The following is an 18,444-nucleotide window of genomic DNA, read 5'->3' as shown; positions in this document are numbered from 1 at the left end:
TAGAAAATGCTAAGGCAAAAGCTAGAAAAATTTTAATACAATGGTAGTGTTATAAGGGAGGTGATGGAACAAATTAAGGGGGGGGAGAATTCCACTGGTAAGAAGTTTCTTTGGCTAGTCCTTCACTGCCATCAGCATCTTCGACATGCTGCTGCACCCTGTAATAGTTACTCTGCTAATGTAAATTTATGTGTGCCTTGCTGTAGTAGCGACTCGTTACTGGAGAAAACAAAAGGGGGAAGATGTGGAGACAGTGTTCTCACAGGAGAATGGGTAATTGGTACATAAACTTTGAATGGTCCTGAAAGATACCGCGGGGCCGTGGGAGGCCCGAGGAAGCTTAAGCAAGCAAGATAAGAGGCTGGAATTCACCAAGCTAATGAGAACTGTGGACTGTTGGCAAGCTTTCAGGGTTGAGTTCTCACACCTGCGTTTAACCAATTATATGTTAGTCACTGAGGGTCTTCAAAACATGGATCCAATCATAATATGCCAAATCACTGTAAGTGCTTCAGCTCAACTAAGCAGACTGGGTTGCTGAGTTGCTAAGCAGACAATTCTACATCGAAGGCAATTCCTGATTTGTTTTAATGTTGACTCTGTAAGACATGCAACACTGCAGAACCTTTTGTTGTTGGAACAGGGACATGGATGTGAAGAGTTTGATGGAATGTGTTGTATGAGTCTCTGATTATGCTAATTCGATGTACGCACAGCTGAGAACCCTGGCTCAGCTTACCCAGCAATAGGAAATGAGCAATATCCTAAGAATAACTAGATGGTTGTCTTCACGGGGCATTACAGGTTGAGTCAAACACTGTTTAAAAGTATTGCACTTATGTATCCTTGTTAGGTTAATCATCGTAGCTATTAGGCTTGTTTATAGTTGTGTGATAAAACAGGTGAACAGAATAACCCATAATGCCTTGCTTGCACAAAGAAAAAGGGGGGAATTGTTGCAGAATGACTCTTAAGAACAGGACCATAGAGTTCTGGAGGACTGTGCAAGCAAGGCAGGGGGTGGCCCCCACAGGTGGCCGGAGACCGGACCTGGGAGGAGAATGTGGAGGAAGCTGTGGGGGCTAACCAATACTGTTATGCCAAGAAGGAGTGGCTGAATACCACTCCTATATATGTGTGAACTGCGTCACAAATAAACTAGAAGTTGCTTATCACCCATATTGGGTTGGCCTGTCTGCTTCTCCTCACCGCTTACACTGTCCTGCAGTGGCCTTGCCCTGCCCCACCAAAGCTCATCCCCCACTGAGTGTGTGTTTCACAGCCACCAAGGAAAGACCCCCCGTGTCAGAGACAGTGCTTTGCATAGAGGTCTTTACTGATCAGATGGAAGCATTGCTGCTAACAGCCTGGCTGGCCGGCACTGCTGCTGCTTGTGATCCTGGAGGAGGCTTTTGCTGGACTTCAATCCTGGGAGCCTCTGTGCCTCAGAGGCTTTCCTGGATCCCGCCGTTGTGCACTGGATCTGCTCCCCAGAGCTGAGGAATTGAATACAAAGCTCTGGAGGCCTGCGTGCACAGAGAGGTGCAGAGCAACACGACAGCTCTAGTCAGGACACGTGGTGAGATCCGCTTCTGGCTGGAGAGATCAGATCCATGGTGCCTGGGATGCGATCCCAGCCTGCAGCGCTCCACACCATGAGAGCTGTCCGGAGAAGCCCCTCTTGGCCGAGGAGTTGCAGGAAGTCAAAGGAAGAAAGGGCAGTGCTGAGCAAGGGGCATGCTTGGTCATCCTTACATGAGGGATTCCTCCTCACCACTGATACCGGGAAATAAAGGGTTAACATTGTGCCTGCTTGCTTAAACGGTCGCTGTGCTTGGTAAAGCAGAACCATAGAAGTCAAATTTGTTAGAATGATGAAGCAGAATTGTAGAAGTTACAGCTGCTAGGCAGAATTGTAGTAGATAAGATTCATAGCTTAATATTTAAGACATTCTTGTTCAAATAGTATCTTTAGAAAGAAAAGGGACAAAAGATAGCCAGAGTAACAAAATTTACAAACTTGACAAGTTTCTGCTTTAAGATACACAAAACCGGCTTGTACCGAACCTGAGGTTTGGACAGGAGCCGAAACGCTATTGAGTCTGCGCAAAAGCAAGAGGTTACTCGCGGTGATGAAGAGGAACTACAGGCCTTCATCCTCACGACCCCCTAACGACCACCACCAGGAGGCACTGCGCAGGCGCACCAATGGGACAAATGCCAGAAAACTGATCATAATACTAGACGGGAATAGGTTTTGCATATGGATTAGGTGTGAAGCAATCTCATGTTTATATGCAATATAAACGAACTGAGTGACAAAGAGGGGCGCGCATGCTTTTGGAGGAGAAACCCCCATGCGCCTCAGCGCTGAATAAAGCATACCTACCTTACAACTCTAACGAGTTGTGGAGTCAATCCGCGTATCACCAGCACAGAAACGCTGTTCCGCTACTTTCCTGAGGAGGCGGGTCACTGCTTTTCGCAAAGCCCACTGCGTCCCTGGGGAAAGTCTCCTACCACAACGAGGAGGAAGTCTCACATCTTGACCGAGACCCTCCTGCCTCTCCCCTCTCCCAGTCATACCCACCCTATGGTCCCACTCAACCCCACACTGCTGACTGTGCTTGGGGCTGCAGAGAGGCACCAGGCATCGGGGATTGAGCCCGTGAGAAAAGAAAGGATCCTATCCTTGTCCAGACCCATCGCTCTGGGGTTTACTTCCCCCCCTCCTGGCTGGGCCATCAGCCCCCAGCTGGCCCAGGTCTGTCCTGAAGCTGGTCCACACTCACCTTTGCACATATGAGTACTGCGAAGGGCAAAGACTCAGACTGTGCTCTGGGCTCTCCTCATCCTCTCCTGGTGTCTTGCCAGCACGTGGGAATGCCACGAATGCAGGACCCTGAACAGAGAGAGGTGAGCAGCGGCGCTGTCGCTGGGCAATGGGAAGGTGCCTCGAGCTGGTGCAGTCCCCAGAGGACAGTCAGCCCCCACGCTCCTATGCCTTAGGGACCTTGGCTCCCTGGAGGACAGGAATGCTCTTTTCCTAATTGTTTTTCCCTGCGGCAGTACCTGGACCTCCCATTGCTCTTGCTTTGCATTCCAAGCTTTCCGGGGTGCCACTTTCGCCCTCGTCTTCTGCTGGTACTTCTTGCGCAACGAGTCCCAGAGCTTGCGTTTTTCCTCCTCCTCCTCCTCCACGCTCCCGGAGACCGGCACCTGCAGGGCCATGGCAATGCAGCAGTGGGCACTGTCAGTCTCCCCTGCAGAGGGCTGGGGGAATTTTAGCTCTCCCCCTTCTTTCCAGCCTCTCCACCAGCCCTGGTTTGCTTGCAGTCACAAAAGCACAGAATCATCAGTGTAGGAAGGGATCTCTGGAGATCATCCGGTCCAACACCCCTGCCAAGGCAGGGCCCCCCAGAGCAGGTCATACAGGAACAGATCCAGGTGGGGTTTGAATGTCTCGAGATAGGGAGACTCCAGCCCCTCCTGGGGAGCCTGTTCCAGGGCTCTGCCACCCTCAAATGAAAGAAGTTCTTCCTCACGTTGAGGTGAAACTTGTTGTGTTTTAGTTTATGGCCATCACTCCTCGTCCCGTTGCTGGGCACCACTGAAAAGAGCCTGGCGCCATCCTCCTGGCACCCACCTTTGAGCCATTGATATGAATTAACGAGGTCCACCCTCAGCCTTCTTTTCCCCAGACTAAACAGGCTCAGCTCCCGCAATCTCTTCCCATAAGAGATGCTCCAGACCTATAGCGATCTCTGGGGCCCTGTGATGGACACTGTCCAGTAGCTCCTTGACTTTCTTGTACTGTGGAGCTCAGAACTGGACACAGCGCTCCCAGTGTGGCCACACCAAGGTCGAGTAAAGGGAGGAGGATCTCCTCCCTCGATCTGCTGGCCACACTGCTCCCAGTACACCCCAGGATGCTATTGGCCCTTCTGGCTGCAAGGGCACACTGTGGCTCACGTCAGCCTGTCATCCACCAATACTCCCAGGTCCTTCTCAGCAGCAGCACTGCTGTCTAATAGGCCTAGTCCACACAGGCCTGAGTGCAGAGTCTTTCTGCAACGATCCCCGAGCCAAGTGACCACGGGGCTGAAAGCAACGTAGCTGCTTCCTATCCTGGCCAAGCCTGGCAGGGCCACCGCCGTTAAGACACCTCCAGATCAAGTCTTTGGGTGTTTCTGGAGGTGGCAAGAGTGAAGGCTGTCTTCTGAATGGACAGAACAACCTGAAAACTTCTGAGGACGAGGGCTTCAGCTTTCAGCTAAGCACAGGGTGAGTGCCCTTGTTAGACACCAGATGCATGGCACGGTGCTCTTGTACAGGTGGATACGCCAGAGACCCTGCACAAGCCCATGGCACGTACCGGTCCTGCCGTCCTCTTCCCTGGCCAAGCAGGGGGTGCAGGTCGGGGTCCATCTTCCCCCAGCTGGCTGCTGCCTACCTCTCTCCCCGAACGCTGCCACTGCAGCACCGCCAGCTCGCTGCGGACGGGAGGGCAGGAGGAGGTGTGAGCACACGGAGCCGCGCTCCAGCCGGGGCTCCCAGGCTGGCGCCTGCCACAGCTGCAGAAGGCGGCTCTGCCAAGAGGCCCAGAGCAGTGCCCCTGTCCCCGGCTGCTGCGGGCACGGGGAGGACGGGCACTGCAGGAGAGGAAGCACTGCCCGTGCCTGGAGAGATTTACCACTTGAGCTTGTCCTGCACATCTGCCTGCTCATCCCTCTGCCTCCTGCGCTTGCGGGCGACATGCCTCAGAATGCACGTCACCACCTCCCGCAGGGCCCGCTCTGTCCGTGGGGAAAGGCTTCTGCAACAGCAAGGACAAAGTCTCTCATTCCCGTGGCTGGAGAAATTCCCAGGCCCTCCATGTGGCCCCACGCCCCAGCGGTTGGCTTCCTTGACCAACCGCCTATGGCATACAACCACCCCACTGCCCCAGGCCTCGGCTGGGCCTGGTACACTACCGCTTAGGGGGAACAGGGTCTTCCTCAGGGACTGTGGGTGGCTCTTCCCCGGCATCTTCCCAATCCTTCGTCATCATGCCCATGAAGGTGGTGCTCAACTCCTCCATCTCCCAGCCAGTCAGAGAGAAGATTGATGATCGCTCAGAGGTGCTGAATTCCTCCACAGGAAAAACTCTCATACAACAGCCCCACACCCCCAGGGTATCACTTCCCAGCATGCAGACCCCCAGATCACTTCAGGTCACTAGTGGGACAGGAAACACCAGGAGAACAACCTCAGCACACCCTTGGGGTGATGCCTGAGGGTCACCAGGGTCTCACTACTACTGTCACCCCTCTGGCTCAAGAAAGGCAGCAGTCACCCGCTCAGCTTCACTGCAGCATCGCTACTGTGCTGGCTTGGGTGCAAGAGGTACAGCGCAATCTCAGTCTTCCTGAAGGGGAACGTGCTCTTTTTCTGCAGGAATTCAAAGTACCTGGCTTTTCAGTGTCTCCTCTTCTCTCCCAGGCTTCGCTTTAGTTGCTGGCACGGTTTGATGTTCTCTTGTTTTCTCTTCCATCTGCTCTTCTTTCTTCTTTTCCTCCTCAGCCAAGTATTTCTGGATGTGTTTTGGAAGCTTCTGACTCCCCTTTAACTGTTTATCCTGGAGGGTGACCAAAATGCAACAGCGGGCAGCATTAGTCTGCCCTCTAGAGAGCTGAGCTGGTTTCATTCCTACCCACTCTGCCCCTTCTCTTCTGCCTTTCTGTCCGCACTGGTGTTCTCCCAGGTTCCTGCAGGCTCCACCTAAGACCCTGTCTGTAATGCCCAAGGCGCTAAGTGACCACCAGGCTAGAAACCACCTGGCAGCTGGCTATCCCAGCCAAGCCTTGCAACACTGCCAACAGAAACATCCACAAGGAAGGTCTTTGGGATGCTTCGTGAGGCTAATGGAAGTGAAAAAATGAAAAGGATATTCTCAAATGACACGGCAACCCTCCTCTCTTCATGCAAGCCTCAAAGCAACTAGTCGGTTGCTAACACACTGTGAGGCATCTTGTAAGAGTTGATATGCACGGAGCGATGCTTCTCTACAGTCCAGTACGGCACAGCCACTGCAGCAGCCCATGTCACGTACCTTTTCTCTCGTCTCAATCGCTCTGGCAATGAAGTCCACTGTTCTGATTGCGCCCCCAGGAAACACTTTCTCTTTCTCCTCCTCTTCCTTCAAGATGGTTCCCTGGGTGGGCATCAGCTGCCTGCAAAGATACAACAGGGTGTATTGGCAGGAGTGCAGGAGGAGCTGGTTCTGGCATCTTGTGCTTCTGCAGCAGAATGCGCTCTACTTGCCTTCTTGGGATCGAGTCCTCAGGGACAGAGAAGACCCCAAGCTCTCAGGCTCCAATGTGCCCAACAGCCCCACTAAATCTCAGGATGCCCAGGTCTAAGCCTTTTCTTGCCAGAGCAATGAGAGGGACAGGGTCCTATACCCAGAGATACCCCCAGGTCAGTGCGCTGGAGTCTGCTCAGTGCTCTGAACTACAGAGTGCTCACGGGCTGTGGGAGCATGTTGGGCACTGAAGACACAGTCTCAAAAGACAGAGGACAAGACCCCATGAGAAAAGCCATCCTGCCATTGAGCTCTCTTTGGACCTTCTCTTTTGCCAGCCATAAGGCAGGCACTAGCATAGAAGAGGCTTCTGGCTAATCAGAGGAAACCTCTGCAGTAACTCACTGCAGAGCACTGTTGTCAGCAAAAAGAAAAGTCAGGGTCATTCCACTCTGAAGGGAAAGACAGAAAGACCTTCTGCTCCTGGAATGGGCATTTGCAGCCAGGTACTGGGCACATCTGCACATCAGAAGCAAAGAAAGAAATCATGCTGCCAGCAGCGCCCCAAGAAGCTACAAGGCACTTGCCATAGACCAAGCAAACATTAGTTAGTGGGACGTGGCATAAACCCCACTCTGAGTTTCTCTAGCCTCTGTGTCCAGGAGAAGCACCTCACTCCCAGCACAGGGTCCCTCTCAGCCATGGATGCGAGTGTCTCACCTGGCAGGGGGCTCACTCCCCTCAGCTTTCTGAGCCTGCTCTGACTTTGCAGTTATTGCAGACAACCGATTTGGAGCCAGCTTTGCTCGATGAAGGAGGCTCTTCTCGGGAAGATCCTCTAGAAAACAGGAAAGGAGGCAGTTATCTTGGTGCTGTTCTGGGAACAGCGTGCCTGTTTTGTCCCAGTTCCAACGTGGGTGACATGCAGGTTTACCAAGCATCTGCTAACACTGATGAAGGTGGTCCTTTCCATCCCGTTGGATGAAAGTCCTGTTTCCTAGGAGGTCTTAGGCCTCTTCCAACATTGTCTTTCCATCCAGCTCCTCCTGCCTACAGTGCACTAGTATTCCCTGGGGAAACCCTATTTTGATGGCTTTCTCTCATCCATGTGCAGGGGTGGGGGGGTTTCTCTGGGAGATGCTGGTGGTCTCCAAGAGTCATTCTGGAGAGGGGAATCATTTAGCACAAGAGCTGCCAGCTCTTGGATGTCTGGATTGGCCCCATGCACACAGGCTTGCTGCTGGTGCAGGTTCACACAAAAGGCATTACTTCCAAGACATCTGAGAATACGATGGAAAGAAGCAGGATAAGAACTTTACACTGTTTGCAGCACAGGCTGGGGAGCGGAAGCCACTGGGAAGATGTCCCTCAGCAGCCCCAGTGGCTGTGGGGCAGGGCTGTCTTCAGCCCTTGTTCCACAATGGGTCACTGGAGCTTTCCCATAATGGGTGCAGAGAGTCAAAGGCGGTGCCTCTCCCTCTTCCAGGCACCCTGGGGTAACCTCAGCTCTAATCGCCTCCAGAGGCGGACGAAGGAAAACCTACACCCCCCTGCTAGCAACCCTCTGGTCTCTCACCTTTTTTTCCACTACTAAAACCTTTTCCCCTGCCTTCTGGGGTGGCATTCACATGCCCTCTCAGGTCAGCTTTCACTCCTGGCATTTTAGCCACGCTCCCAAGCTTGTACCTGGACAAAGGAAGAAGGCACCAGGCTGAACAAAAGTCGCTGCATTGTTTCCCCGGGCAGCCCATCCCAGAGGACCACAGTCGGAACTGCAGTGCCTGGAGGGGCAGGCAAGGGCCCGCCTCCCTGGGCCAGTGTTTTTCCATCTTTTCTGTGAGAACAGGCATCCTCCCACATAACCCCCTTGCTGCTTCTGGGGAAACTGATTCCTCTCTTCCTCAGAGTGCAGAGTGCACATAGAGAGCACTCTAATCCCTAGTGCTCTGATTATCCAACACCCTTCTGACTTCTGATCTTGTCCTCCAAAGTTGCTTGTAGAGCCTCGCAGATTAATGCCTTTATAAGCAGTAAGGAGTCACCTCCTTCCCCTCAGCTGTCGATGGCACTGCACAGTAATGGGGGCACAAGACAGAGCTCTGCAGAACTCCACCAGATGCAAGCTCCTCTCTGGACCAGAAATCACCCCTCTATCCCTTGCCCCCAAGCAGAAGGCAGTCTCATGCACAGGAAGGCAAAAGAGCCGGAGAAACCTGATGGAAAATAGTGCCTAAATGCCTCTCTAGGTCCATAGTAGGACAGATGCATAAAGCCTTGTCACTGTCCCCCATTCCTCCAAAGAAAGTCAAACCGAACAAGAGCAAGCAGGGAAGTCCCTGCCAATGCTCTGAAACATTCCGTCCTCAATACCATCACGAGTGCAGTTCTCGGCTCCTGGCAAGGCAGTCCTCCCAGCAGGAGCTGAGAAGCTGCTCACTGCCTCAGCCAAGGGCTGCAGCTGCAAACCTACCCTGGTAGAACAATAACATGTCCCAGAGAGGTCTGGGAGGCGGCAGTGTCACGGGACGAGATGACCGAGTCCCTCATCTCTGGCATCTGCAATGAGGACGGAGACAGACGATGGGACATGGGGACACCGGGAAAGGCTGGCTGCTCAGTCCACCTTATACCAACACAAGCCAAAAGCCAGAGCAGCCAAAGGGCTCTGGCCTCAGCAAGCCTTGCTCTGCCTGTTCCTCTGCTCTCTGGCCTGAGAGTGGCTCAAGCAGTGCTCCCCACCACCAACGCCAGCTTTTTGTCACCACGTGAGGCCCCTCTGGGGGTTACCTCTCGCAGAGCCAGACCAGCTCCGGCAAGGGAAATGCTCTGCAGAGAGCCTGCTGTTCTGTGGGCCATGAGGAGCCCAAGTGGCTGTAGAGGGCACGGCAGGCCAGGAGGAAGCAGCCCGCCAGCCCCAGAACACGTTTCAGAAGAAGCAGGAGTGGGGCTGTGAAAATGACCGTCCTACCTCCAGAAGAGCTTGCAACATCTTGTCAGTCCCGTTCAGCCGCTGCAGAAAGTCCGTGTAAAATTTTGTGCGCACGTCTTTGCCCTGGATGATCACCACGGCCACGGCCCTCCAAACGAGGGCAACGTCCTGCCTGTTCTCCAGGCAGGCTTGGAAAAGACGGATGGTCCTTTCAATGCAAAACCGCACTGCGCTTTCAGAGACAGCGTTGTCTGAGGCTATCCGAGCGCACGGCAGTTGCTGAAAACGTCGATGACCTGAAAAGCAAGAGAAGGGGAACCCACAAACTTGGAGAGCGGCTGAGCAGGTTACAGCCAAAGGTCTGCAGCTTCCAGGCCGTCAGGCAATACATTGCTACTGAGTTGTCCAGCTGGTGCAGCGCCTCTCAGGAGAAGCTTGGGCTGTCCCTCGCTGTTAGAAGTGGGAAGCGAGGTGCGCAGTGGACAGCTATGGCTGTCTGATACCGAAAGGCAAAGAGTCTTTGGTGCTTGGTAGGAAGGAGCACCACGGCTGCAGGACAAGGAGGGGAGAAAGGCCCCAGGTGCTGCAGCAAGCTGAGGCGGCCAGGCCATCAGAGCCCTGCCCAGACTCTGTGCTCTCTTTGTCGTTAGAGAGAAACCCAGCCCAAACACAGATCCAAGCTCTTGGTGCTCCCAGGGTCCTGCTGCAACGGCTGCAGCAACCAGATAGCAACAGGCGTTGTGGTCACTGGGATTTGGAATGAATCATCTTTCCCCCCCGGCTTTAGGGCCGCGAGGAAGAACCCTGGCATTTGCCTGTTTGAGGCCTAGTAAAGCAGAAAGGGGGAGCAAGGGTTGAAACACCGCGTAGGGAGAAGACACGGCACCAACAGAACGGGAAGGAAACCACTGGAGGAAGCAGGCCAAAGAGCACGTGCTGTTATGCTGTACTGTCTTCTGGTGACTATTTAAACCATATCAGTAGGCAGGCTCCTTTCCTTAGCAGGCTGGTTTTGTCGAGCTGGAGCTGTTTTCAGACTGCAGCAGGAGGCTGGCGCTCTGCTCTGGACAGCAGAGCGCACCTCCCCACTCTGCTCAAGGACGAGCACTGCTCACAGCCTGTCTGCTTACCAGGAACGTCGGTGTGACTGTATCGGAGGCCATGGTCCTGCATAATAGTGTTTGCAAGATGAAACACAGGTCTCGCCACTACCACCAGGTCTTTCTTGCTAGCTACTTGCTGACTGACAACCGCAAAAGTCCCAAGTCCAGGAATGTGGACGTCCTGAAACAGAGGAGATGGTGGATCAGAAGAAGACTTCGAGGGACAGGGCGAAGACTCTTCAGGGAATGGTGATGGTACTTAGTGTCCTGCCCAGGCCTGAGGTACAAAGGAGCAAGAGTGGCTCTTTGGAAACCCTGGGAGAAGACAAACAGGGCCTGTGCTTTTCCCTCTCACTCCCCTTCATCCATGAAGAAACTGAGAGGAAGCTTTCAGCTGACAAGCTGAAAACCATCCTTTGGTTGTCCCACACTTGGAATAAAGCCTAACGTGCCTCGGTCCTCCAAGTTTTGTCATGCACCTCTGACTGTGGAGACTCCAGAAGCCCCAGAAAAAGCCCAACCCCTGACACTACTCCTGGACCTTATTGTAGACCCGAATGGACACAGGAGGTAGTCCGTGCACATCTGTGCCTTGCAGCGTCGAGCTGGGGCATTCCTGCTTTCAAAGGAGGGGGAGAACAATCGTCCTCCGTAGCAAAGGACTGCATCAACCTTCATCAGGATGTGAGGGCAGGAGGAGGAGGAGGCCAGTCCCACCTGGTGCAGAGCCAGCTGTTGGCTGAGGTAACACGATGCACTGTCCCAAATCTTAGCGAACTCTGGGAAAACAAGGGGAAGACATGTCATCCTGGGGGGGCAGCGCCGCAGAGCCCTTCAGCCCACCCCTGTCCGAGGACCCACGTGTTTCTAACACACATTTTTCAGGTGGTCTCACTAAAGCCCTTCAGGAGCCAAAGGACACCTCAGCCTGACGCAGTCCCCCAGGAAACCGGCAGTTGATGGCCCCACCAGAGCGGGCACGGTGCTCTGCTCCACGGAAGTCTCGGAGGCTCAGGCTGAGCCCTGGTGTCTCCCCAGCAGGGCCAGATTCCCTGTGTTGCATCTCTGAATGCACACACGCTGCATGGCCCACGAGCACCTTCAGCTCTTCCGCTCAGACATGAACTCAGGGCGGGCAATGACCACCAGCAGGCAAGGAGCAGCCCTTTGGGGCCAGGGGCTTCTGCCTGGGGTGCGCCAGGAGGCAGGTGCTATGTCAGGAAGAGAACCAGGGGCCATGGCCGCCAAATCAGCCCCTCAGCCCTTAGGGATGATCAAGCAGGTCCCTCCTTGCAGTCACCAGTCCTGAGCAGCCACCCCACAGCCCTCAGGGTTGCCATGCCTCTTTTCAGAGATGGCCTTGACCCGACACACTCACGGAATTGGCACTGGAGGCCTTACCAGAACTCCTGAGCTTCTCAGTTGTTAGAGACAAGTGAGGCGGCAAGAGGAGCTCTTTTGCCATGGTAGTTGCACCCTTGTTCCAGGTCAACAGCTGCAGCAATAGGCTGGCCAGCAGCTTGCTTTCTTCCTGCAAAAAGCCTCCTCCTCTCTGTTCTTCTCCTCCTTTTCCTTCTCTTCCTCCTCTTATGCCTTTCACCGATCCCACTGCTGTGCTGCTCCCTCTTTTTGTCTTCTGCTCACTGCAGAGCAGCTCCTCTGGGGCAGAGCGTTGCAAGCGCAGCCCTCAGCAGGAGTCCCGTGGCCTCACCGGGCTTTGTGTGGCAGATGCATGTCACAATGCAGGTAAGGGGCTGGTCAGCTCTGCGGTGTGGGGCAGCCTGTTTCACAGAGGGACGTCACAATGCAGGTAAGGGGCTGGTCACCTCTGCGGTGTGGGGCTGTCCACTGTAACCCCAGCCTGTTTCACAGAGGGGCTGCACGCAGACCCTGCCAGGGGAGGCTCTGCAGTGCACAGGGTCTGCAGGGAGCTGCCCCCCCTCACTGCCTCCTGACCAGGAGGGCACTTCTCCAGGCTGGGGCTCACCCCTGCCATGTGCCCACATAGGATGCCCCATCCCTGGCAGTGCTCAAGGCCAGGTTGGATGGGGCTTGGAGCAATCTGCTCTAGCGGAAGGTGTGGAACTGTGGCACGGGTGGGAACTGGATGAGCTTTAAGGTCCCTTCCAACCCAAAATGTTCTGTGATTCCATGAAACGCCACTGGAAGTTCTTATGCACTCCCTTCCGCCCTTCCCTGCTTCTTCCTGCCTCTCTTACCTAAGGTGTCTGCAGTGGGAGTGGCGGACTCCTCTTGACTGGCAGACCTTTGGCAGGCCATGGCTGCTCACAGCTGCTTTGGAACTGGCTGGAACTGTCTCCGACTGACTCAAGCCGAGCCTGACCTGCTCTCACGCGGGTCCCAACATACTCCTTTCCAAGTACAGCAAGTGAAGGTCACTCCTTGACCGTCTGGGGATCCCGCCAGCACTGCAGCTCTGCGCCTCCTTAGACACCTATAGGCTCTTTCAATCCCACCAGATCCCAACTCCAAAATTGAAAACGGCCAGCGGCTGCTCCCACACGGATGGTGCTGGGACAGAAATGGGACGCTGGCTCTCTCCTTCCCTTGGAAGTCCTCTCACAGCCCCACTGACACCGGGGCTCTGCGCTTTCTTCCATGCTTTAAGCCCATGACGTTCTAAGGTATGGGATAGCTCTTTGGCTACTTCAGGTCAGCTGTCCTGGCTATATTCCCTGCCATCTTTTTGTGCACCTCATCATTGGAAGAGCTTTGGAAACTGCAACAGCCTTGATTTACAACAAGCGCTCTTTAAAACCATCTGCAACATCAGTGTGTTTATCAACATAATTCTCATCACAAATCCAGAAAACAGAAGTGTACCCTCTACTAAGAAGAAAGTTAACTCTCTTCAGCCAAACCCAGGACAGCCCAGCAACAGCTTTCAGTCCCGGCACCTTCTATGTGGGAGCAGCCACTGGATATTTTGCATGTGGGAGCTGGGCTCTGGGAAGAGTGAACAAGCTCAAAGGACCATAAATTAGCTGAGCAAGCACAGATTCCCAGTGTTGCTGGGGCTGTTCCAGCACTTGCCAAGGGAAGGTGAGGTCCAGCAACAGCTTTGTGTCCTGGCACCTTGTGTGTGGGAGCAGATGGAGCCTGTATTTGGTGCGCTAGCTCCTGCGTACTTGGAGCTAAGTCCCATGAGGACCTCAGTTGACTGCTTTGGCCAACCCACCGGTTTTAGACATGTCAGAGTGTGCACCGGGGAGCGGAGAAACGATGTTTGACATCCTTGAGGGCTACTAAAAGGGCTCAGTGCTTTTTGAGTTAAGCTTTTTGTAAATTCCCCTGACAATGTGGCTTCAAGTGCTGCAGTCTAAACTGAGAAATGCCAATCCAAGCACAGAAAGTCTGTAGTGTGTCATTGCTTGGCAGTGTTCTGGGGACCCAGCTCAATCATTACCAGTCAGAAAAGAACAGTTTAACATGACTAGGTCTGCTTTTCTGCAGCCTCCTCCACTGTAACCACTTTGCCAGTCCTGTTTCGCAGAGGGCATTTTGTCTTTGGCCTTCTTTTCAGGCTGACATTACCTGTAAAAGCCCTTATTATTCTTTCCATCCATTGCCAAGTTCAGCTTCACTGTGCCTTGGCCTTCCTGTCCTCGTTCCTACTCAACCAGAATGCGTTCCTGTACTCCTGTCCCTGCTTCCACTGCCAGTACATTTCCTTCTTGCCCTTTAGTTTGACCACCAGGTCATGACTCCCCTAACAGAGGGACACCAACTAATGAGGATTTGGGGGAACCAAATGAAGGGATTGGAGCTCCTTCTCCAGCCCACACACTCAAGGGTCCCCCTGTATCCCCACTACTCTTAAAAGGTCACCTAGGTGTCTGGGACCTGCCTAGCAACCCTGCTGTTCCGTGGGGACCTAGGCACCCAGGTTCCGCCTAGCAACCCTGCTGTTCCGTGGGGACCTAGGCACCCAGGTTCCGCCTAGCAACCCTGCTGTTCCGTGGGGACCTAGGCACCCAGGTTCCGCCTAGCAACCCTGCTGTTCCGTGGTGACCTAGGCACCCAGGTTCCGCCTAGCAACCCTGCTGTTCTGTGGTGACCTAGGCACCCAGGTTCCGCCTAGCACCCCTGCTGTTCCGTGGGGACCTAGGCACCCAGGTTCCGCCTAGCAACCCTGCTGTTCCGTGGGGACCTAGGCACCCAGGTTCCGCCTAGCAACCCTGCTGTTCCGTGGGGACCTAGGCACCCAGGTTCCGCCTAGCAGCCCTGCTGTTCCGTGGGGACCCAGGCTTCTGGGTGCTGTGCTTTGGGGCCATGGGGTGGTGGTGGGTGCCCCTGATGCTGGTGATGGCCCGCTGGCTCCCTGGAAAGCCAGGCACCCAGCCAAGGGGACCTGGCTTGTGGCAGTGGGTGTCCCTGGTGTTCTGGCTCCCTGGGGTGCACCCCTGTCTGCTCTGCTTCTCGCACCCCATTCAGCTGGCACGCCTCTGCCGTGACATTACTGGGGCCCCTCGGAACGACCCCCGACACCGCCACTGCCTTGAGGCTCTTGCGCGGGCTGCTGTGCCGCTCGCCTCTGTCTCTGTGGGTGAGTGACAAGACCCCAAGGACACCCCCACCCCCCGACTGCCACCTCCGTCCTGCCAGGGACCCCCAGCCCCGGACAGGAGCCCAGAGCCCTACCTCAACCAAGGCATTCACACTGACACTGGCCAGGACCCAGGGCAGCTGGGGACCTCTTTCCTAAACAGGAACCCTAGGGACCCTCCCCACACGAGCACCCTCGGAACTCCCAGCCATGCCAATGTCTCCCCAGTCCTGACCTGGACCCCAGGGACCTCCGGGAACCCCAACCCTGCCTGAGACCCTGAGAATCAGGAACACAGTGAGGACTCCGGGCCCTACCTGGGACCTCAAGGACCCTGAGGGATATCTGACCCTTTCCACTATCCCGAAACCCTCATCAGGACTCCAGAAGTCCCAGAAACGCCCAGCCCTTACTGGACCCTCCCATCCCTGAACCTGCAACCCCAATCATGTACTGGTGCCAGTGTCCCTGTACTGGTCCCAATACCCCTGTACTGCTCCCAGGGTCGGAGCAGCACGAGGCACTTCAGGAGATCGTATTGGAGGCCCTGAATTTTCTGGAGAGGGAGAAGGACAAGAGTGAGCTTGGGACATGGGACGTGTGAGGGGGTAGGGCTGGGGCATGGGGGATGGAACGTGGAGGCCTTGAATGGGGGGTGTGGTGAAATATGGTCTATATGCAGGTCTGTGGGCTGTAAGGGGATATCTGGGGAATCCTGAGAGTGTATGGGCTTCAAGGTGTACAGCTTCTGTGGGCTTCTGAGGGGAGTACTCCAGGATGGATGTACAGGGTTGAGGTGAGCTGTACAGGAGATCTGCCGACGTCTGGAGAAGGTTTATGGGCATCCAAAGTGGTGGTGGGGAATTGTCTCACCTGGGACAATTATCTGTTATCTGGGACATCCCAGAGTCTTTTGAGGTGTCTCTGCAGGAAGCCGTCAACACAATCTGGGTGAAGCTGAGCCAGCTGGAGGAAGGTATGGGGCCAGTGGGGACACACACCTGGGAATCCCACCCTGGGGAGCCCGGGAAAGGGGCTGTCACAAGGACACCCATCCTGGACATCTACATTCCTGGGTCCCCACACTGGTGGAGAAGCCCGAGGGACCCCATCAGGGCTGGACAACGGCTGAGCCCTGACAGCTCCTCACAGGGATGTGGATCCCCAGTGATCCCCAGTCTAATGCTGCTTCCCCCCCACTAGCTCGAGCCTGCATCCCGCCCTGTGGTGAGTGCGCGTCCCTCTCTCTTGCCACCCCCTGTTCCCAAGTCCATCTCCCATCCCTCTGCGACCACCGAGTGTCTCCATCCCAGGATATCAGCCTGATTCCCGCGTCTTCCAGTGTGCTACCTGCCGCATCATGGACTGCAAGCTCCCCGTGGACTGCCCAGGTATGGGGCAAAGGACCCAGGCACCCAGGCAGAGCCCCCGCACGCATCTGGGTGTGGATGTGCCTGCTTGGGCCCATGAGTGCCCAGGAGCATGCCAAGGTGCTTGCCTGCCTAGCCCTGCTGCGAGCACTCAAGCATGTGCAGTTGCAGACGAGCACATTCTCTATGTGCACGAGCAGATGTGCCTCACATGCCTGTCAATGCTTCCAGTGCAGGACATGCAGGTCCACACAGATGAAGCCGTCACACTGCTCTGCGATGTACCCTTTGCCATCCCCCCCAACCTGCCCGTTACCTGGATGTTTGCCAAGGATGTGAGTTGCCCATGCATGTACACAGACATTCCTGAGGGGACTGGGCATGCACACGGTTGTTCTCTTGGTGTGAGGAGTAGCAATAGCTACAGGTATTGCTTAACAGTAGATAGGTGTGCTGCTATAAGTAGCATGTGTGTAAGCATGCACAGGACGCAAGCAAATGCTCACCCACGTGAAGGGTGCATGCAAGCGAGAGGGAGGTCACTCACGTTTGCATATTCACATAAACTCGCGTGCCCACGTATGTGAAGGAAGTGACTTTTTATAGGATCATAAAATCCCAGGTTGGTTTGGGTTGGAAGGGACCTTAAAGCTCCTCCAGTCCCAGCCCCTGCCACTGCCATGGGCACGGACACCTTCCACTGGAGCATCTTGCTCCAAGCCCTCGTGTCCAGCGTGGCCTTGAACACTGCCAGGGATGGGGCAGCCACAGCTTCTCTGGGCACCCTGTGCCAGCGCCTCAGCACCCTCACAGGGAAGAGCTTCTGAGTGCCTTTTCATGCACGTTTATGCCATTTCATGTACCTGGTGGACCAGGCTGTGCTGACATGTTCCCCCATGCCTCAGCTGCACACACAGGATCTGGCACTGTTTGAGGAGCTGGAGGTGGCTGTGGAGGGACTTTACATGCTGACCATCCAGGACCCCGCTCCAGGAACCATCGCCTGTCACCTGGGAGTCCCTTCTGAGCCCTTGGCCCGCAAGTACTTCTACCTCAACGGTGCGCCCAGACACCTGAGTGCCCTGGGGACAGTGAGCGGTGTGGGGTGGAGTGGGGCCCCGGAGAGCCCAATCCCATGGGGGGGGAGTGCGTGGGGAGCATGAGCAGGGTGGATCCATGGTGGAGTGGGTGTTCCCTGATGCCTGGCTCCTCTGGGGGCAGTGGGACACGTGGGGTGGAGCGGACACCCCTGATGCCTGGGTCTGTGGGGGGCAGTGAGGTCTGTGGCTGCGGGGACACGTGGGCCCTGGGGGGTAGTGCCCCATGACCCAAGGTACGTGGGTCCCTGCAGTATCAGGGGGAAGCGTGGAGGCAGAGGAGGGACTCCAGGCTCAGTTCAGAGCTGTGCTGCACTGGCCCCACGGCAGGACCTCTGGGAGCCACATGGCGTTCCTGGGACTGGGGCTAGCACTTGGTTCCACGGTGCTTGTGCTGCTGCTGGTGCGACTCCTCCTGACTCGGTAAACCTTACCCTCCAAATACCCCTGCTTTTGAGGCTGTTCACGGACCACCGTGGGACTCCCAAACCCTGTGGGACCCTCAGTCCCTTGGAATTCCCTACCAATCGGAGGGGACGGACACGACACACAACACCTGGGTGTCCAAGGGGGACCATAGCCTGCCAGGACTCCTGAACTCACAGGTCCCCCTGTTTCCCCCAGGACTCCCATTGTCTTCTGGCCCATGCCAGGACCACTCCTTTGCCCCAGCACCAGGCTGCCTTGCTTCCCCCCGATTTCCTAATTGCCCCTGAGACCTTGCCACTTTCCCCCATTTTCCCTATAACCTCCAATGGTCCTTTGGGAGCCCCAGTTACAGTCAGCTGACCCAGTTGCCTGCCCCCATACCCATACCTTCACCCTTCACTCCCAGGACCCCCCACTTTCCCCTTGCCCCCCCCCCCCCAGATGCTCCCTGATACTCTCGCCACCCCGGATGGGAATATTCTCCCCCTTCCTTTCTCCATTCCTCCTTCTGCCTTCCAGGGGTGCCCATCGATGCTGGAGCCCCCCCGACGTCAGTGACCACCAAACATCCCACAGACCTGGACAACAGGGTCCCCCAGGGGCTTCTGGATACCTGGATTCACCCTAGGGGAGCTTGACACATGGATCCCCCCCGAGGACCAAACT

General features: G+C 55.4%; 2 protein-coding genes across 2 annotated transcripts; one reads left to right on the top strand and one right to left on the bottom strand.

The window, feature by feature from the left end:
• Positions 1–2,968: 2,968 nt before the first annotated feature.
• LOC133278131 (uncharacterized) lies at positions 2,969–11,199 on the bottom strand. The gene is made up of 10 exons (XM_061470631.1): positions 11,033–11,199; positions 10,343–10,496; positions 9,252–9,508; positions 8,754–8,839; positions 7,860–7,969; positions 7,004–7,121; positions 4,974–6,212; positions 4,694–4,816; positions 4,376–4,493; positions 2,969–3,219 (listed from the first exon to the last, which is right to left on the bottom strand). Exons 1-7 carry the CDS (start codon positions 11,120–11,122, stop codon positions 5,960–5,962), a joined length of 1,068 nt encoding a protein of 355 aa, XP_061326615.1. The 5' UTR covers positions 11,123–11,199; the 3' UTR covers positions 2,969–3,219; positions 4,376–4,493; positions 4,694–4,816; positions 4,974–5,959.
• Positions 11,200–14,616: 3,417 nt separating this feature from the next.
• LOC133278138 (sperm acrosome membrane-associated protein 6-like) lies at positions 14,617–17,776 on the top strand. Its single transcript, XM_061470639.1, has 8 exons — positions 14,617–14,882; positions 15,386–15,460; positions 15,790–15,858; positions 16,086–16,109; positions 16,196–16,273; positions 16,484–16,587; positions 17,158–17,311; positions 17,604–17,776. Exons 1-8 carry the CDS (start codon positions 14,633–14,635, stop codon positions 17,774–17,776), a joined length of 927 nt encoding a protein of 308 aa, XP_061326623.1. The 5' UTR covers positions 14,617–14,632.
• The last annotated feature ends 668 nt before the right edge of the window (positions 17,777–18,444 follow it).

Source organism: Pezoporus flaviventris, unplaced genomic scaffold, assembly GCF_033815535.1.
Source record: "Pezoporus flaviventris isolate CSIRO_AGI_PZ_B2104156 unplaced genomic scaffold, CSIRO_AGI_Pfla_v1 ptg000063l, whole genome shotgun sequence".
Classification (NCBI taxonomy): Eukaryota; Metazoa; Chordata; class Aves; order Psittaciformes; family Psittacidae; genus Pezoporus; species Pezoporus flaviventris.
Note: the sequence above shows the minus strand (reverse complement) of the source record. Positions and strands in the feature narration are given on the sequence as shown.